The 21,263-nt window shown below is 43.0% G+C and overlaps 1 protein-coding gene across 5 annotated transcripts in view; it reads right to left on the bottom strand.

Moving 5' to 3' along the window:
- Positions 1-21,263, bottom strand: part of tns2a (tensin 2a) — a 67,486-nt gene that overhangs the window by 5,453 nt on the left and 40,770 nt on the right. For 4 of the 5 annotated variants that reach the window (XM_063465447.1, XM_063465448.1, XM_063465450.1 and 1 more), the window contains exons 4-20: positions 16,684-16,722; positions 16,235-16,276; positions 14,928-14,977; positions 14,435-14,618; positions 14,095-14,145; positions 13,886-14,008; positions 12,118-12,182; positions 10,577-10,660; positions 8,807-8,919; positions 7,979-8,039; positions 7,558-7,633; positions 7,103-7,232; positions 5,174-5,239; positions 4,795-4,911; positions 3,046-4,617; positions 2,656-2,821; positions 43-1,181 (exon numbers count right to left, since the gene is read on the bottom strand). In XM_063465447.1, coding sequence (XP_063321517.1) covers positions 43-1,181; positions 2,656-2,821; positions 3,046-4,617; positions 4,795-4,911; positions 5,174-5,239; positions 7,103-7,232; positions 7,558-7,633; positions 7,979-8,039; positions 8,807-8,919; positions 10,577-10,660; positions 12,118-12,182; positions 13,886-14,008; positions 14,095-14,145; positions 14,435-14,618; positions 14,928-14,977; positions 16,235-16,276; positions 16,684-16,722 — 4,078 coding nt within the window. The remainder of the gene's footprint in view (positions 1-42; positions 1,182-2,655; positions 2,822-3,045; positions 4,618-4,794; positions 4,912-5,173; positions 5,240-7,102; positions 7,233-7,557; positions 7,634-7,978; positions 8,040-8,806; positions 8,920-10,576; positions 10,661-12,117; positions 12,183-13,885; positions 14,009-14,094; positions 14,146-14,434; positions 14,619-14,927; positions 14,978-16,234; positions 16,277-16,683; positions 16,723-21,263) is intronic. The other variant, XM_063465449.1, reaches the window with a different exon arrangement.

The raw sequence follows: 21,263 nt of genomic DNA, 5'->3' as shown, positions 1-21,263 counted from the left end.
GCTTTTGAAGAAAAAGAAACAAGTATGAAATAAAGAGCCTACCTTGCTCTCTAGAGATGCTGGGCTTATACCAAAACTTGGAACTATCCTGGACAAACTTCACACTGACCCTGTTTGCAGTTTCTGCCTCTACTTGGTCATTTTGGCCAGCAGGGGGTGCAATTTCCCCCACCGTGGGAGAAAACGTGACGTGGTGCTGATGCTGCGGAGCAGTGGAGGCAGGCATGTGACCCACAGCTGGCTTCACCCCATTGCTAGGTGAACCCGAATGTCCGGGCAAATGGCGCTTCTCTGGCAAGGGGGGTTGGGGGTGAGGAAGAGGGATGGAGATTGTGGTGTAGCTTGAATAGGAGGCTGGGTGGGCTTGTGGGGTGTGAGGAGAGTAGCAGGGCCTCTTGTTTGTGTCCACAGCTGCACTGTGCTCCGTGCTGGCTTGGTAGTTGTGATGCGGGGGTCCGTGTTGTTGCGTGTGGTTTAGGTGGTTGTGGGGGTCGGACCCGCTCAGCATCAACCTTCTACCCAAGGTGGCGAATCCGGGAACTGGTGCATCAGACACAGGGGAGCCGTCCATGCTGCTGGGCCCAGGCTGTGGGGATGATGGTGCAGGAGAAGATGTTGGGTTGGTGGTGCTGGTGTGTTTAGGAACCTCTGGGTGAGACTCCCTGGTTGGAGAGGATCCATTAACCTGTGCTACAGATGGTCCCACAGAGCTGGTAGCTTGGGTGTGGCTCTGAGGCTGTGACATTTCAGATGGTGGACCACCAGCTCCTGCAGGAGTAAAGGTCTGCAGCGGGCCAGCGGGATGAGGGCGTGCATCTGATATAGGCGAGGTATGGACAGGGGAAGAAGGTGTCTGGCAGTGTGCTTGGTTTGTGGTGGTTGGTGTCACAGAATCACGAGCTGAGGACATATCTGAGCTACAGTGCTGCTGTTGAGGAGCAGCTGGGGGCAGGTTTGTTGGTGGAGGGCTCTGATTGGTGGATTCTGTTTGTTTCTGTGAGGCTGTGTGTGACTGTGCTTCTTTGGTGTGTGGCTCCAGGCGCTCTGTGCTGCTTCTTTGCCTTTCCGGTGATTCCTGGATGACGTTAGTACGACAGTGGCCCTCGTGAGGCTGGGGAGCCTCGTAGTCACTGATGATGTCTGTGGTTCGAATGTCATACTCTCTCCTTCCTGGACTGGGGCTAAAATGGACACATGTGAGTATTATTATTATTAAAGACTAGCAATTTCTTCACTGTAATATCAGAGTGAACTCTCATATATTAAAAACACCTGAAGGTTATACTGTATATGTAAATTAATCAACAACAAATACAAACCCAAAGCCCCCAACATGGGCACCCTGTGTGAAATGCTTGAGCAGAAGAATATCCCCTTTTCTTTTAACAACAGTCTGTAAATTAGAGTTGGGCAGATCGATACACTGGTATTGGTAATAAATTGATACTAGTGCGTCAAGGTGATTACTTTGTTTCTATCCAGTTCAGTATGTAGGACACTGAAATGTGTTTTTTCTTTTTGGAACATGACAAAGTAAACCTCAAACATGCACTATGAGAACTATCTGAACCTTTGTGTGTTGACTGTCACATTTACTGTTATTTTTACCCTTTAGCACATTTAACCTCCTAGGACCTGGTGTCCCCATATGTGAACATCACATTTTGGGTTGCCTAGACCAAAATACTAAATTTTGCTCTACAAGGGCCTGATATCCACTTACCAGGACATTATACTGCCACTGTTCTATCAAGATTTAAAGTGAATGTCTTCATATGTGGATCTCTTTTTTCTTAGAAACAAAAATCAGGTAAAAACAACAACATTCATTTACATTCATCAGGTCCCAATCAGCCCAAAGAGCAAAGAGATATTAAAAATGCATGCCATGAAAGAGTTTGGGTCTTAGGAGGTTAACCAGAAGCTGACCCAAAGTGGTAGTATGTGGTTTAGCACTGTCTTGCTGAAATATCCAAGGCCTTACCTGAAAAAGATTTGATCTAAATAGGAGGATAAGCTGCTCTAAAATGTGTATATACCTTTAAAGTGATAGCACCTTTCCAGATGTGAAAGCAGTATTAATGCTGTGTAGACTGTTGTTAAAAGAACAGGGAGTGCTACACAGCAGTGAACATGTTGCTAATACTTTTCTTAAAATGGTACATTTTTATTTTTAAACATTTGACGTGTCTTATTGTGAATAAAATTTGAGACTGCAAATCCTGGCATTCATTCCAGACTGTTTGGGAACTGGGGTTGTATAATCGGACTCCTACCCATCGGTCTGGCTTGTGCTCTGATCAGAATTAAAGTTTGAAACTGTACAGTAACAGTTCATTTCAGTGCATTTGAGATTTTACAGTAAAGACTCCGGGATATTAGCCAGTGAGCCCAAAACAAGCTGCATGTTAGCTGGCATCCCCGCTCCTTCATGGCGTCTGACCACTCTGTTCTGTGCTGTGTCTTCATCATACTTTCCCCATGAGTGATGTCATCAAATATAAATTCCAATAGAAAGAAATAATCTAATTAGAACACCATAGTCAAAAGCTTAACATTATTTATGATTCACTGTCATAGCTACATGTTTATTTCCACTATGGTTGTGAGAAACAGCCCATCCGACACTACCAAGGTTGGGTAAGAGTGGAATACCTTTCCTGTGTGCGTAGAGGACTGCTGGTGTGAACAGGAGTGGGCGATCCAGACATGTCGGATGGTGTGGAACACGCGGCATGGCCGTTTCTGTGCACCCTCTTAAAAGAGCCATGGGTAATGTGATCCCTCCAGCCCACGCTTTCACCAGAACTACGGAGGCCATCTGACAGTGGACGGGAACAATGAAGCATTTTTACTAAAAATGACCTCAGTAAACAGCATCAGCTGTTACTTAGTTAATATGTTCCCAGCTGATTCTTATGCAAGTTCCCTGTAAAAACCCAGTCTGTGCTTAAGGCATGTATCAAGTTAAAACCAAATATTTCAGTGCATGCTGTTCCTCATTATTCCCACATTACTGAGTGTTTTTGTTTTAATGTGACTCACCAGTGTGTGAGTCAGAGCTGTATGACTGCTGTGAGTCTGGATGGTGATGATGGTGGTTGTGGTTATGCTCTGCTGGTCCGCTGCTATGGCCGCAGTGGCCCATCACAGCGGAAGCAGGAGGCAGCGGGGACGTGGACTCGGACTGGTAGCCTGAAGCGTAGCCCCTGCTTTCAGACGGCGAGGGTTGGTAAGGTGAGCAGGGGCACACCTGACGTGGTGTCTGGTAACCGCTGCTGCTGCTGCTGTACTTCATGTCCAGGTGGGAATGAGCGTGGGACCTCGATGCCTCTGGATAAGCTGGGTGACCTGATGGCAAGGGGTCAAAGGTAAAGGCTAGAAGATCTTGGCCCTGTGGGCCATAGGAGGCTACGGTGGCTCTCCTGTGCCAATATTCAGCCTCTCTGTCCCTCTCCCACTGCAGCTCCGCCTCCCTGTCTCGCTCCCAGTGAAGGGACAGTTCTCTGCCTCGTCTCAGCCCTGGGTCCCTCTCCCAGTGGAGCTCTGACCCCCTGGGTAACTCCTCCCTGGTTCTCCTAAGCCCCACCTCCCTCTGATGAAGCTCCGCCTCTCTGTCCCAATGGAAGCTGTCGCCACGCTCCATCCTGAGGGTGTGATAGGCCGCCGAGTCCTCTCTCCTCATGCTGCAGTCTCTGCAGGGACAGCCAGGGGGCGGCAGACCATCCATTAGCATGATGTCATGGTAAGTAGGGCTGGTGGCTGGTTTCTGGTGCGGGTGGGGATGGTGGTGGCTGTGAGGTGGAGGAGGGTGGTGATAGGGTGTGTACTCATCTTCCCGATAGCAAAGGCGACCTGGGGCAGACATAGGGTGGTGATGGGGGTGGTTGTGAGTGTGAGGGGTAAGGTCTGCTGATGGGTAAGGACAGATATGACGCGACGACGGAGCCTCCGAGCAGGAGCGGTGCAGGTAGTGCGGCGAGCCACTCTGACGGTCCCACACCAGATCTGGAGGTGGGAGGGACTGGTGGGAGTGGGGGCTATAGTGTTGGCACAGATCCATGTGTGATGGTGGAGCAGCGGGGTTGGGGCTAGCCGAAGGAGGAGCCCCGTGGTGACCGTTGGTCCCTGGAGCCCGATCGAGGCAGTAGCCATTAGGCATGAGAAGGGTGCGGTCGCATCCTGGCTCTGCACAGCGCTGCGACCGGTAACCATCCCGGCAGGAACATGACCGACTGAGCCTCAGCGTCCCCGTTCTCTCAGACTGAATAGAATCTCCATCATCCAAAATGGCGGTCTCTCGCTCTCCATCTCGACTTCCCTCGATGCCTCCGAGAAGACGTTCGAGCTCCTCCCTTTCCTGTCTGGTGGGCGGCGGTGGACGGTTGGACTCCTCCTGATGGTCTGGATGGATAGAAGGCTGGTTCAAATGGAGGGAATGTGCTGAAAGGCCGGAGTCAGAGCCTTGGGTGATGCGGTGATCGGGCCTGTCTTCTGCAGCTACTCCCGCTGCGATGCTGCCGTTGGCTGAGGTGAGAGAACCACAGCCTGGACCTCGCCGCTTCTTTATCTGAGCGTAGAGGCTACCATCCAGAGGACCTCTGGTGTGGGCAATATCTACGACGCAATAATAGATAAACTTAGTTTTTAATCTCACAATAAACATCAGCTACTGTTGGAGCTTTAGTAGACTTAAGTATACTTGAACTCTGTCTTAATAATGGCTAGCACCATGAGTGCTGCTGTTAAAGGCTTCTACCGCTCCACCGTGACGACTATGAAGACATTGGTTACCTTCCAGGCTATCCTGGTATCGCTGGTTAAAATTCTCATAGGAATCCCAGCGAACCACGGGGTCAGCGGTGTTGTAGTCCACTGTGACAGCCGGGTCATTCTTGTGGTATTCACGGCCTGAGAAGACACATATTACCGTGTAGTTCTGTTCCTTAAATTATAATCAAAACATTTTTTCCTTTTTGTAGGAACCTATCCCAGCACAGGGCTAACAAACAAACAACCATTCATACTCACAGTCACACCTACGGGCAATTTAGAATCACCAGTTAACTTAACCCCACCAACTGCATGTCTTTGGACTGTGGGAGGCTTCATTATTTATTATTATCTGACAGATCAGCGTGCATTCCTCCCTCCCAGAAGAAACTGAACTAACCTTTGATCCGCTCTGGTCCGGAGGAGAAGACAAACTCCACTGTGGCATCAGATGGGAAACGCTCATCTGGGGAGAAGGAAAAAGGATATTCCCCGCGATCAGGATAAATATTTTTGTTCCTAGCTCAAGAAATATACCCACCCATACCCACAGTCTACAAATATCGGCGTAATCTCCACATGAGATCCAGATTCATGAAAGCATACTGGTGCTTTTGAGACACGTAGAGTATATCTGAAGGAAACAAACTGCTGCTTCAGGATATCAAATACACTAATACGTTTCACAGATGTGTTTGGAGTTGTATTTACCCACAGTCATGTGTTTATGTGTAACGGATCGACTGCCACAGAGCTTTAAGAACATGCTTCCACACATATTCTGTCATTTCAGGGGGAAAAAAAACGATGAGGAAATGAAGTAATGAGCATATTCATTATGGGCTTAAGCAGCAGATAAGCACTTATTAGATATCATTCAATCTCTCTGTGGGATATTTGGCGATGTACGGTATAGCACAGCTCACGCTCACTACCCTCTCCTCCAGCGAGCTGCTATAATGTCATCAATGGGGATTAAGCTACTACTATTGTGGGATTTATTTAACCATGACATTAAGAAGCCAAACCGCTGTGAATATATTCCCACAATGCCAATTCAAAGAGCTGCTATTATGTCAGTTAGTTGTAAGTGGTGATTATCCAACCACCACTAACAAGTCGTGCCAGAGTGACAATTTTAAAGTATCCACAGAAGCAAAATCGGGCATTTAGGGAGCTTTATCATTTGTTTTTGAATGTTTAAAGTGAGATTATTTTTATACTATGCTAATTCCAAAAAGTTGGGATGCTGAAATCTCATAAACTCATATGGAGCGTAAAACACACCTGGAGGAACTCTTAGCAACTAACTAGGTTAACTGGCAACATGACAGTAACATGAATGGGTATAACAAGAGCTTCTTAGAGAGGCAGAGTTTCTCAAAAGTAAAGCTGGCAGTGGTTCAACAATTTGGAAAGCACTGTCTACAAACTATGGGACTTTTTTAGAATAACGTTTCTCAACATAAAACTGAAATCAGTGAAAATGTCATCATCTACAGTACATAACATCATCAAAATGCACAGAAATGTCTGTGTGCAAGGGAAAAGGCCGAATGTACATATTGGATAACAGGGATTTTTGGGCTGTCAGCTGACACTGCATATTATTGGCTCTTTTGCTATTATCAATATAATATAATATAATACCTGCAAATTTTCTACTTATCAATTCAGTTTCTCAAACTTTGGCCCATCAGGCAGTGCTCTACACAGTGTGCATGGGCACTTGCAAGCTTACAAGCTACCAAACACAAAACACCAAAGAAATGTGATCCTGATCAAATTCAGTCAAATGAAGCCAAGCAAAACTGACTGTACAGAAATCTGTGGATCCATTTGTCACGATTTCTATTTAACATCTTCATTCTTGAATCAATAATTTTAAAATATGCCACCTAAATTTTAATAATGTGGACTGTAAAGTCACTGAACTGAAAAACAGGCATGCAGCTACAGCAAAATGTCTTTCTTTGAGCACAACCTCAAAGCGAAGAAAAGTAAGCTTCATTTTAATGTGCAGCTAGTTTTGTGGCAGAATAGGCTGCATAGTCCAGATAAACAACATCTTTTAAAATGAAAATTCTTGAACAACTGTGGAATTGTCATTTTGCTTTAATTAGCTTAAAATTTAGAGTGCATGCACTTTTACTGAACTGTACATACTACATGTAGCTGTCATAATCAGGGTTTTGAAACAGGTTCCTTTGAGTTGTTATGGTAACCTTCTTAGAACTGTAATCAGAGTGCTGTATTTAAATGCTAATCATTAATAATCATTAAATTAACACCGCCAACGAATTTCCCAGAGTGGTCCAGAGTGACGCACCAGTACACGCTTCGTCCAGCTCCCCTTTGCCAAACCACAGCTGGGATCCGTGGATGGTGCAGGTGTGGAACTGCAGTCTGAACACGGTGTCTCTGTCAGCACTTTGAGCTCGCCTGTGGTAGCACTTGACCTGCAGAGGGCAGCAGAGAGTGAGGAAAAAGAGCCGCAGAATAAAGTGCATGTGGGATAATGACAGCTTGGCGCAGTAAATAAAGGGATTTGTGTTCCACATGAGTGACACCTACAACTTTGGAAATGGCTGAGTGCACAAAACAAATTATGACTCCGAGTTAACAAAGGGGAAAAGAAACTTTTCCAGACCAAAATGTATATTTTAGAGATTTTACCACAGTTGTTTCATGTTTGTTGAGCATAAATTAAGTCATTTAGTCATAATTCCACCCCCACCCATAACTGGGGGCTTCTGGTTGTCATTTCCTTCCCATATGACTCACCATGATGTCACCCTTTAGCAGCAGTGCTGGTTCAATGGTCACACACAGTCTTCTGCCTCCAGTGCCTTGAAGGTCACTGTGGACAATAAAGGGTACACAAACGAGCCTGTTACGTATCCACGGAAAGCATGGGGGTGTAAGGAGTGTGAAAGATCGATTGTTTACACTTGTTTTATACTACCACAATCTGTGACCGTGTTCTCTCAACACTTTTAAAACTGGAAAAAGCCTTGAGGTAAAAATGAAAACATGATAGGAGGTGGAGTAAAGGAGAAGAAACGCATCCCTTTACTCCCGTCTCTTTAATTACTCTGCGATGATGCTGAAACTTCAGTGCATGAAAGAAAACACCCCAGAGCAAACAAATACATTCAGCTTATCCGGGCTATCAGTTGGCCTCACGACAGAAAGATAGACTCACTATATGCCTGAAGTGTAGACCAACTGCATGGACTGGTAGATTTTCAAGAAGGGGTAGTAACCTGGAAAGAGGAGAGAGAGATTTTAGACATGGCAGGCACTAACAGCACGAAGACAGGAATGCGCTGACTCCTCGTGGACTCGATCATCAGATTAAAGTGTGTGGGTAGAGGCTGTATGTGACCATGCATGTCATCTGCATTCAATAACACTGTCCCAGCACCTAGCCAAGAAAAACACGGTGCCGCATGTGCATTTTATCTGCGTAAGGAAGCAGAGTGAGGACGGACTGGAGATAATCAGACAGGAGATTAGATACCTCAAGTCTGTTTACACTTTTCTCACTTGCATTTTAGCAAGTGAGAAAAGCGCAGCTGAGGCGGGGTACACCCTGAGGGGTGAACTGCAGTTCCTCTAATGGCCACTTGAGGCCATCCCCATTGACTACCATGTTAAAATGCCTGACTTCGACCATAAAACGAACACAACTACAGCAACGATTTGGATCTCCTCAGCTAAACAAATATACATTTAGTATTTTATAATAATCCAGTTGGATTTTGTTTTGGCTTTGATGTTAGGCTTTGCTGAACTGGACCTCTCGACTACGTTTGCTCTGTTGACACCTTTTCAAGCATTTTAATGGATTTCTTTGACATATAACATGCCTTTTTTATATAAATACACAGCAGTGCTCAAACTGTTCAAACTGAAGCTTCAAAATGCAGAATCAAAATTCCACACCGAGTATGAGAGAGAGATTTGGGGTTAAGAACAGGCAGAAATACATTTTTGATTCGGTGATTTGGCCAAAAAGTCAGCAACACACCTCCTTCCCCCTGGAAGTTGGGGAGCGACGGGATGAGTACTTGATGAAGGAAGAGAGGGCTGCTGTTCATCTTGATCGCCCCAGACAGAAGGCCTCCAAAGTAATATATATACCTGGAATATAAAGAGGGATTATGAGAAGTTCTTATTATGGAAAATTACATTTACCACCTCTGAGGACAAATGATAAATGTAAAACAGCCGCTGAGCCATGCTGCTGTCAGACAGCCCCCAACAGTGGAGAGCCAGGTAAGAAAGCAGCAAGAAATATCTAACGCCGGCTGTGTGGACTCCACGTTTCCATTTCCCATCTGTCTTCTTGTCTCCAACACAGCTGGAAGTGATTCATAATCCTGAATCAGTTGTCATTTCCTTGAGCTCTGTGTTGGCCTTTAATCGTAGTAAGACGTGAGTTTCTTTTAAAAGTATCTATGTGTGAAGCTGCACACTCAGCAGGCAAAGAGTTTAACTCAGCAGTTCTCCAAAAGAAGCGGGCAACCAGGTGACAAATATGAAAGGAAACTAATTCAATAAGAATTTTGCAGACAAAATAAAATTATTGTGGTACTGTGCTGACCTCAAATTGAATCTGTTTATATAATTGAAGGTAAAAATGACTGGGAGTGATACATTTTTCATTTTCTGAAGTAAGACATACTGCACAACATCAGAAAACCACCTTAAATCCAGTTACAGCATGTGTATGGACAGTTTGTTGATTATAAGTATGAAATGTTCCCTCTGTTTAAAGTCTTCCTGTCATGGCGGATTGCGCCCTACACAACTTCTGGCTCTAGTTTCTTTTTGTAAGCATACAGAAATACATGTTATATACACATAAAGATAAGTCAGAAAATGCTAAACTCTTTCCTGAAGTATTAACATTTTATTAAAGGGGACATATGTAGAGTTTTGGTAGAGTACCTCTAAATGATTCACACTTCTATATCTTATGCTGGTTGGACCTTCCTGAAACCCATGGATTCTCCCTCTCAGTGAAATATCCCCTTTTAGCTCCTGTATCTTTAAAAAACACCCGCCTTCAAATTCCACTTTCTTCTAAACGTAAGCTTCCTGAAGAGCTGCACCTGGTGCTTGGTAGGCGGGTGCTCTGTGCATGCTGCAGATAACCATGTAAAAGTGTCAGCTCATCGCATCAGCAGAAGCCAGTATTCAGGGCAATCTGAACCCTGAGATCTTTGCTCATAGGGATTCATTTTATACAGGATTATTTGAGTATTTTGGGATGTAATTATTATTAACATCCAACACTGTAAAATTAGATATTTGGCAGAAAATAAGGAAAAACAAATGAGGTCCCCTTTAAAGTGTCTTGGGTAAACGTACTTACTATTCCATGTCAAAGGGAAAGGATTATATTCCATCTAAGGAGCCAAATTCACTTTTTTATTCAATTTACAAGCTCCATCTTTCTTTCATCCTTTCATTTCGCCTTTTAAAATCATTTTCATACTAGGAAAAGCATGATTATTACTAACAAGATTGACAATAGCTGTGTTGTTCTATTTAAATGACCATAACTCTGACAGGGAGCCAGAAGCTGAGCCAGCTAAATGATATGGAGCTCTGATTCATTATATTATTTGTTGAGCTATAAATCCAATCCAGAATCCTAAAATACATTTCTTTCCCCTAGAGGATGGAAGGATGATGCATTTAATAACTTTAGTATGACGTGGGAAACCCACACTCACTACTGCTGCCCACCCCCACACCCTCTCATTTTCCACTCAGATCCCGTGGCCTCTACCTGTTTTGGGACGGCTGGAGGGACGAGGACACCTTATCTTCACAGAACTTCCTCATGGCAAGAGTACTGAGAGCCTGGTCCGCCCTGTAGATGAATGCACAAATACAAACACACACACACACACACACACACACACACACACACACACACACACACACACACACACACACACACACACACACACACACACACACACACACACACACACACACACACTTTTAGCCAACAATTTCCATCATGGGACTTGCACCAGACTCTCTAGATGCCAGAAAGTACATGGAGAGAATACAGCTGGCATTGGCCACAGGATAAACCAGTTTCCACTGTTCCTGTGCAAAATCCGGAGGGCTTCATTTATCAAATGACTTATCAACAAAGTCTGAATGGAAATCTTTGTCCTGCACGTACATGAACCTGCACACATCAGCCTCACTGCTGGAATATGTTTAAAAGCATTTTAGGTTATGCATGTTTGAGTAGCTGAATTTAAGCTGAACATGTTTTTGCTTGTTGCTTCAAACTTCAAGTGCTGATGCATCGATGCTCCGATAATATTGCTTGTTGGGTACAAGCCTCCACTGCATGCGCTGCAGTCTATTATACCTGAGCCCAAACAAAGAACGATACGGCAAAGTATTGCGATATTTTATGTTGCGATTTTATATCGATAGCGGTACCAAATATTGACATTTAATTGAATAGATTAAAATATTCTTAGAATAATATGAACCAGTGGGCACCAAAACCCTCAGATAATGTTAGTCGAGCAAACGTGGACTGACTGCAGTTGCTCAGAGACATTACGAGCACAACTCGAGGGGACTCGACTTTAACCGGCTGTCAGCTGGTTGTTTTCTGTTATATTCTTAGAAAACGGGAAGGATGAAGAGCACAAATGTGATAATTAAATGTGACTTTCTGTCCATGTAAACAACATAATATATGTGATTTTCAACCATTTATCACAGTTAATTGCTGTATCATCACAAACAGAGTGCATGTAATAGCCAGCTTATTCCCATTCAATTGCAGACTGATAGCAGACCAGTAGCAGACGGACTCCGACTTATGGCAAGATTTATGGCATGTTTTAGGTTTTATAATTTACAGTTGAATAAAGGTTATAAATAGCAATACTGCAATACTTGCAATAATGTTAAACATTGTAATAATATCAAATCGTGAGGGTAATCTGTCACAATCACAATACTGGATCACCCCAGTCTGGGCCACAACATCCTAAAGGTAAAACAAAACAACCAAAACAAAGCAAGTGTTTCATGCAGCGGAGCGTATCAGTCATTGCGGCTCCTGCACATGATATATTTCCCTCCAAATGGAAGCCAGGACAGCACTCTTGATTGGAACATCTAGGAGCACAGCTACACTGACCACTTTTAGACTGTTTTAACGGTGTTTGTTTGCTTTTGGGAACTGAAGGTAAACAGGTTATTGCCCCAGACAGTCTTTAACACATTAAATGTGCAGATACTCTGATTGATTGCTCTGATTGTCTCTGACATTAACAAACACATACTCACCCTGCAGAGATCTTGCTGTAGTGCATGTAGGCTGCGATAATGACGCCTGTTTTACCTTTGTTACCCTGTAAGAGGAAGAGGAGAGGACAAAGAAATGATGATGATGTGCTGATCTCACCCTCAGGTGTTGTGGACAGCTGATTTTCACGCTTTATAAGACCAGATGGTTTTAACTGATTTTTCATACTAAAAAAAAAAAAAAAAGCAGCAAAGCAGGAGAGCAGGACACATGGGAGTGTCATGGCGAGATGTGAAAAAGGCTGCTTGACTTCAAATTAAAAAGCTCCCTGTGGTGTTTTTTTCACACTGGTTGCTCTTTACTCCCTGACACATTCCAAAGACATTCCAGCTCCGAATTCCTGAAGTGACCCTTCCAGATCCCAGTAGGGAGGCTGCACCTCCACGCGCTGAGCACAAATTAAAGCTTGTTTTGCACAGTAGATCTCTCAGCGGAGGACGTTTCATTGACAACAACTTGTTTATTCACGTCCCTGGCGTGATCTGCAGCTGGCAAAGGATTGCTTGTAGCTGGAATGTTCTGGAAAGTTGGCAGACCACAGAAGTAGTCTGGTTTTAGGATTTCAATTCTCCTGACCAAAACCAATAAATAAAACATCTAGACGAGGTCTGGGAGCTCAGACACCACCAGCATTAGCTGGTGACTGTTCAGTAATGGTCCAAGCGTTCAAATCACCACCTCTCTTCTGATTGGACGATGGAAAAGAGTCTCTGAACGATGTGCAAAGGCGTGGAAGTTAAATGTCAGGATGACAGAGTTTGATCTCAATTGCATGGTTAATTTTTTTTTTTTTTACCATGGGTGGAAGGAGCTTATTGAATTATATGGTGCACTCTGCAATTTTGGTTTTAGTCAAGTTGTGTGAACAGCAGTATCTAATAAAGCGTTCTTTACGGAGCAATTATGGCTGATTAAACATGCACAAGCAAGCAAGAGAAATACTAAACTGTAACGTCACATGCCCAAAGGTCAGCTAGCCATTTGTTTCTATAATATTGCTGCACACAGTTTCACAGGCTTGTTTCAGGCATCTGGTAGTGTTGGGATCCGATACTGCTAAGTATAATTTGGATATGCTTCACTTCACTATTTCATCTTTATACTACTTCACACTTCTAGAATGGTACACTTCAGTAGAAAACGTTTTCCTTTTATTCATTAAATTAATTTGCTGAATTTTAATTATTAGCTGCTGGTTGAGATTTTAGAATTCACAAATGCCGCTGATTTATAAATGTGGTGCACACGGATGGTAAGACCCAATGTTTCCCCTGGAACATAACCCAAAGCATCACACTGCCTCCACCAGCTTGCTTTCTTCCCATAATGCATCCTGGTGCCTTGTGATCACCAGATAAGTGACACACCTGAGCATCCACGCTGATGTCAAAGAAATGTGATTCATCAGACCAGCCCACCTTCTTCCATTGCTCCAATGGAAGAAGGTGGGCTGGTCTGATGAATGGGCTGGACTTCTACTCCACATGCTGTAATGATACATAAGTTCTGATGCTCACGTGTCCATTGTTGTGCTTTCTGAGGTGGACAGGGGTCAGCACACAGACCCTGTCTGGTCTGCAGCTATGCAGCCCCATACACAACAAACAGTGATGCCCTGTGTATTCTGACACTTTGCAAGCTTGTTGGGAAACATCAGTCATTACAGACACGTCGCATGTGCCCGTTTTAAAGCCTGGGAAACTGTGTGATGTCCATCTGAGAAACCTCAGAGGGCCCCTAAAGTCTGACCTTGCAGTGTAAGACCACCACGTGCTGGGGGTCAGAGTTCAACCAGTTCTCCATGGCCTTGCATATGGCACAGATCTTATCCAGCGGTGGGGCGTGGAGGTCTGGCCAGCCAAAGTCGTGGACCTGATGGTGGGTGGAGACGGGAGAAGCAGATTAAATGAAAGTTTGTGAAGTGAATTCTTAACATGAAGACTTACAGGAAGTCCTACCTTTGGGTTCAGTCGGGTGATATCGTGGCGCCTTTCAGAAAGATTCAGGAGCTGAAAACAGAAAGGTTTGTTTTTTTTATATCATCACTACACTGCATCACAGTAACAAGCTGTCATCACTATTATTTTATTATGGGTGTGACAGAAAAAAAACAAACAGACTGCTTATTTGTGGGTTTCTATTTTACCGCTTCCTGTGGCTATATGCCAAAGTGTATTGTGCAACAATGCTTCAAATGTATTTAGCTGAATGCTCCCAGGGGTAAACAATGTCTTGCAAAGGCTTCTGTACTTACTGTATAACTCGGCTGATGAGTGTATTGCATTTCTCTTCACTCACCAGAAACTTTTCCTGGTGTTTGGACTTGAGCATGGCAGCCACCTCCTTCAGGTTCAGCCGGTATCTCTGCTCTTCCAGCTTCGGAGGGAAGAAGACGGAGATGATCCTCTCGGTGATGTAGGTCAGGTCAAAGTCGTAGTTTCGTTCCATCACTCGCTCCATCACACGGTCCACGCTGAAACTCCTGGAGGAACCAAAAAGAGACAGCAGGGGTCAGTGGGTTGTTTGTGGTAGCTCAGCACAGACCCTCAGACCCACTCTGAAGAAGCTCCTAACTGGATGAATGGAGAGAAACCATCAAGGAAGAGAGAAACTGGATAGTGCTTCACAAGCAGGTCACGCAATAAAAACATTTGTCTAAGGAACAGGTATAAGATGGTGCAAGTTTCAGAGCAAGCGAGCGTTGTGCCAGTGTAGAGACATTATTTGCATTTGTATTTAATGATTTCTGTAGAAACTTCGCCAACATGGAAAATGAATGAAATGGTGTTACCTTGGCAGGGTGTTTCTCTGTTTGGTGTAGGTTAAAGATTTGGTGGATCCCTGTAGAAAAACAAATATGCAGTAAGACTCAGTCAAAGCTCATCTATACCTCATTACCACTTTAATGATGTACTTTGGGCCCTTTTTGATAATGATAACAAATGAGCAAGTTACTTATCTGTCCACATTGGATATGGACTACCCTCAAGTCCCTGAAGTTTGCCTTTCAGGCCTCCTTTGGAAGCTTGTTCATCTCTTCTGAACTCACAGTAAACTGGACACTCTCTAGTCTATCTTCTACACAGTAAGTTAAGTAAATTATAGTAAATTAAGATGTCAAATCATGTCATCGCATTGACCTGTGCATTGTTTTAATGTTACACTGGAGATATAATTTACACTGAGATAAAACGGCAGAGAGCAAAGGTATGGCATTAAAGTTGTAGAACCACGATCCTCCTTCAAGATTTCAGCCTAAAGCAAACATCTCCAGAACATAGACTGTACATAAAAGATGGTCACAACCACAGTGATTTCAGCCATTGGTTAGTGAGAGGTTTTGTTGCTGTGAACCTTAAAATTGAGCATTTTTGTGCTTTGTAAATTCAGCTGACAGGTGACAGTTGGATCTATATGGGAAAAATGGACACTAGGGTAGTCCTTTGTGTCTATAATTTTGACCAATAATGTTACAAAATAAACATAATGTTTTATACATTACATATAATATGTTGCCACGGGTTTCTCTAGAACCAGACTTCTTCTTGACACCAAAGCCCCTTGATCGCTCTTTAGGTTTAAGGCACTTTAAACCTGGAAGGTATTACCACGTTTTATTTACAGTCTATGGGATGAATTTAAAAAAATCTAATCTGCAGATTATTATTAACCCTTTCTTGTTCTGAGGCACTTTGATCCTTTGTTTGCACATTTACAAAGCTAAAATATGTCACGATGAAGAAGTAGGTTAAATCTGCCCAACACACTAGTTCTTTAAGGGATAAATCACTTTGAGCTCAATTACATTATACTTCATGGCCTTTAGTAAATGATGCAGCCTTTAGGAGTTACTGCTGTTCAAATCTGCCATCGCTCTCTCTTCGGTTTGTTTAGTATGTCATAAATCAAAATGAGTGAAGCCACAAACTTTTTATTCCTTGACAGGTTTGGACATTGCCCAGACAGACAGCTTGATACTGGCGGCGTGTAGGAAAAAGGGGGAAGATACAGAGAGAAAAAGGGGGAAGATACAGAGAGAAAAAGCATGAGGGTTATGAGGAGGACGAGGAGAGAGCATGGAGGTCAAAGTATGCTCACCAGGTGCTGGATGTGTCGAGAAGGAGCCGTCCCTCTACGCTGCTGGATGTGAGGAAGGAGCGGTGATAGGATGAAGGTGAAGTGAACGAAGGCGAGAAGAAGTGGGGCAAAGGGAGGAGGTTGAAAGGAGGTGAGAGTGGGGAGAAAGGGGAGAGAAGAGGAGGCAATACAGAGGAAGGAAAGGAGAGTTAATTAAACAAACAGACTCCCTAATGGGTAAACATTACTACTTCCTACATCAACTCTTTTTTGTTTTCCTCTTGTGGACTGAAATCCCACAGAGCTCGAGGAATGAGCACTAACTGGGCTGAGGGCTCGGCTTCCCAAAAGGAATTCAGCAAGAGGAAACCATACAGTGGTTTTGGGGAGCCATGCCTCCTAACTATGGACAGACAGGGTGGGAAAAGTTTCTTTTGAGGAAAAGAAATGAGGAAATGGAGGGGACTTACCAGATCATTGGAGGGAGCTGGGATGCATGCAGAGGTCACCTAGAACACACAAATGCAGACACATCTGAATACATGAATGACACACACACACACACACACACACACACACACACACACACACACACACACACACACACACACACACACACAGGATAAAAAAGCAACAAAACTAAACATCCTTTTCGCTTCAGGACAGAGTGATGAGGTCGGACGTGGGAAGCAATTGCTTCCTAAAACAAGATGATAGGGAGGAAAATCCACAAATTAAACTGAGAAGCCATTAAGTAGAAGCTGGAAGGTTTACGATGATACAGTCCACTCATACACAGCATCTGTATTTAATATGAAGATTAAGCTGCGACATGATTAGTCCCATGACTGCAAGGCTATGCTGCCCATCAAGCGCTACACTTACATTTCCATTTTGGTTTTTGCAAATTACAAACAAAGACATAATGAAGGTTTGTGAAAAGTATTAAAATTGTACTCGAGAAGATGTAACATGCATCACACTCAAGATCCACACAATTAAAATCCTATTTAACATTCTCACAGTCAGTTATATACTGATCAAACACAACATTATGGCCGCTGACAGACGACATGACTAACACTGATTATCTCTTCATCATGGCACTTGTTAGTGGGTGGGATATAATAGGGAGCAAGTAAGCACTTTGTCCTCAATGTTGATGTCTTAGAAGCAGGAAAAACAGACAAATGTAAGGATCTGAGCAGTGGTCACTGACTGCAGTGTTTAGTATATATCACAAGTGGTCCAACGAAGGAACATTGGTAAACCAATAACAGGGTGACGGGAGGCCAAGGCTCACTACGGTTGGCACACGTGGTCCGATTTGAGCTACTGTAGCTCAAAATGCTGAAAAAATAAAAATTAAAAATGCTAGTTCTGATAAAAAGGCATCAGATTATACAGTGTATCACAGTTTGTTGCATATGTGGCTGCATAGCTGTAGACCAGTCCATGCTGCAACCTGTCCACCACTAAAGGCTTCATCAATGGGCACGTGGGCATCCGAACTAATGCAAAGGAAGAAAGTTGCCTGTGTGATGATCTGGTCTGCCACAAAGCAGAAATAGTTCAGGAATAGCTTGAGGATCACACCAATGAGTCTGAGGTGCTGAGTCCGTGCCTCGATTGGTTTAGGGCTGACTCGCAGACTGGGCAGCAGGTATATATCCAAAGGTTTCTGGCACAACTTCACCTACTTCCAAGGTACATGGAGAAAGATAAAGAACTGGTGGAAAGAACAGTTTGTGTTAAAAATAAAAAAGTATACTCTAGAAAAAAATCAAATAAACCAATCACCCATTAACGCATAAATAGGCTGACCAATCAGCATTCAAGGGGATGATGCTTGCTGACTGGTTAAAGGGTCTGGACTGACTCATTACAGATTTAAAAGGGGTGTTTAAAGAACCATCACGAAACACCAACTTATGAAAAAAGGTAAAATGTTAGGGTTGTTAGAGCTTTACATGACTGCCCAACAACAACCGTGATATAACCTACATAGCCTACAAGGTAATTTTGAATTTGGGTCTTGCATAAATTACCAATACACTTAAAATGTAAAATCATCTAAAGACCCTATAAGTGGCAAGATTATTTATGTAGAAAGCTTTATTACTAAAATATATATATAGGAGAAACATTGTGTCCTCTCAAAGAAGGAAATAAACAATACAGAAGTTCTATTTAAAGGAATGATTTAACCAGGCCTGTTGCAAGACATTTTAATGAAAAACACTGTAGCTCATCTTTATTCTTTATAGGTATTAAAGCCGTTAAGCCCAGTCAAAGAGGTGGTAATATCAATTTTATCAGGAACAAGAGAGAGGTATTCTGGATATTCCATTTAAAGAGTTTATTTCTAACAGGTATGAATGAGGATCTATTTATTAATAAGTTTCTATAATTTACTAATTTTGTTTTTATGTCTCTAAACATTTTTTTGACATTGATTTTATACATTTATAGTTTGTTAATTGTGAGGTGAGTTGTTAAATGGTAAATGGACTGGTTCTTATATAGTGCTTTTCTACTCTTCTGAGCACTGTGCTTTATACTTTATAACTTGTGCATTCACCCATTCACACAAGCACATTTTCTTAGTGCTTTCTAACTAACATTCACACTTCCATGGATGCATCGGGGAGCAATTTGTATCTTCCCCAAGGATATTTGGCATACAGACTAGGTGAAGCCAGGAATTGAACCACCAACCTTTCGATCAGTAGATGACCTGCTAAGGTGATCAAATTCTTGCTTTTCACTAATTTAGTAACATTTTTTACGACTGGATGTTAACTAGTGAGCAAGCAGCTTAGTACATTATTTAATGGCTATAACTAAACAAACAAACAGAAAAGCTAGACTGAAAAACTAAAGCATGCTAAAGAGGTACGAGCGAGAGCCTGCTGACAGACTACATCACATTTTGGTATAGGGATAAATCTACCAACAGAGCCTTCCTGCTATTATAAGAACATCTCCCTCCACGGTCCCTGTGTGAGTCCACTTTATTATCAAGGATCATCCAGCACATAATCTATTCTCCTTATTACCACCAGGCAGGCTGGAACAGCAACGGTTGTTATTGCCGAGCCATCACGCTCCTCAGCCGACGTTGTGGTCAATTACTTATGAGAAATAAAACTGAAACTCAGCTGTGCCTCAGAAAGGTTTCATTATGATGAGAAGGGGTCTCTGACCATAGCTGTGTGATGAGATTGAGGCAAAACTGTTTTGCAATCTTAGAGAAGAAATAATGTCAACAGGACTTTGGATCGTTAATCAACAACAAACCAACTCGGTATTCTTGTGAAAGAACATGCAACTGCCCAAAAAAGTCCCACATTTTAATCAGGTGTTTAAATTTATTAACCACGACTGGGAGAACCTCCCGTCCTATTTTAAGATCACTGATATCACGCAGGATGCAAAGACAAAACCAATACACAGGATAAACACAGCACAAGATCGAGATGTCCTTGAGTGCTGAGTAATTACAAAAACAACTCGTTTTTGAGAGCGTGTTTACAAAATGTGAAGCATGTGCAAATGTGAAGCCAGATATCATTGGCTACACAGCTGGAGGAGCACTGAGACAGAAACGCACACACACTTGGAATGACACATCCGATTCCCATGTCTGTTATGGGCCTACAGGTCAATGAACTGTGACCAAAGGAAGCAGGGGCTGAACAGCAGCCCTAATGAAGGGGGCTGAGGGCCATAGTCAAGCTTACATAACGTACGACAACACGTGTGCAAGCACACATACGCAAAAGGCAATGTTCCACCGAAAGAGCCCTTTTTGGACTGTTTATTTGGACACAGGAAAAGGGCAAGGGCTTGTGTATATCTCATTGTGCACAAAGGGGAAGTTACACTGGCCATGAACCCAGGGGGCGTGTCACCGCAGTGACTATGTGTTGCGGAGTTTGTGTTAGACGTTCTTTCTTTAGAATAAAGTGCAGTCTCTTAGTGTTGCCTGTGTGTGACACAGACATCAGCAGGAAGGCAGAGGAGCAGACAATGAGCTAAATTGAGGGACAACGTTGTTTGATAAGTTGCAGGAAACTGGTTCAGGTTTAACATCGGCTATCAAATGACTAACTGGACAATGTTCCTGTATGACTCACTCTAAGAATTAATGTTTCTTTTCCGTGTCCACAGGGGACTGAATCTCAGATCTTTTCCTGTGTACTTTTTTAAAGCTGACTCTGAACCCACTGCATCAAAAGGCAGAGTTTGGGCTGGGCCAGGATCTAATTTCTCTTAATTCCCTCTGGCTGGTGAAGGTCAGTTTCATTTTAAAAGAGTCTTTTTTCCCTTTTTTTCTCCCCCCAACTAGAGCAAGTGAAGCAGCACATTTTCTACTGTGTGGTCCATTCTGCTATTCTTAAATAACACGAAACAGTCTTCTTACAGCCCCAGTCAAATATATCTTTGGCTCTCACGTGGAAGAGAAATGATTCTTTTCATATTTTATCAAATTCTCTTTTCGGGACATATTCTAAAGCATTTAAGATAGGCACTGCCTGCATTAATTTGTACACCCCTTCCTTTGGGTGTGGGTTTGAACTCAGGGTCAACGTTCAGGGCTCAAAATTTAAAGCTACTATGAAAGTGTCAAAAAAAAAAAAAAAAAGTGCCATATCTGAAGGCTTAAAAATCTTGTTCATACATCAGTCATTTTTTTAGATACAGGGCTGAACAAGAAGATCTGAGATCTGTCCTCTCACAAAACTCTTCCATAAATGTCTTCCTGTTGATGGATATGGAAGGAAGTATTTGTTTTTAGATGAATGGATGTAAACAGTGAATATATATATATAATATATTCCATCCATTCCTCCTCTTTTGCTTCTCGTGGGGGAGCTGGAGCCTATCTCAGCAGCCAGGTACATCTTGGACAGTCTATTGCAGGGCTAACACAACCAGTCACACCTATGGGCAATTTCACCACCACCACCACTATTACAAATTACTTTATTTTTTTGAATAAGTGACTGTCTTTATGTCTGGATATTCTTTATGTGAGGAGTCATTT

This window comes from Pelmatolapia mariae, linkage group LG20 (genome assembly GCF_036321145.2).
Source record: "Pelmatolapia mariae isolate MD_Pm_ZW linkage group LG20, Pm_UMD_F_2, whole genome shotgun sequence".
Classification (NCBI taxonomy): Eukaryota; Metazoa; Chordata; class Actinopteri; order Cichliformes; family Cichlidae; genus Pelmatolapia; species Pelmatolapia mariae.
Note: the sequence above shows the minus strand (reverse complement) of the source record. Positions and strands in the feature narration are given on the sequence as shown.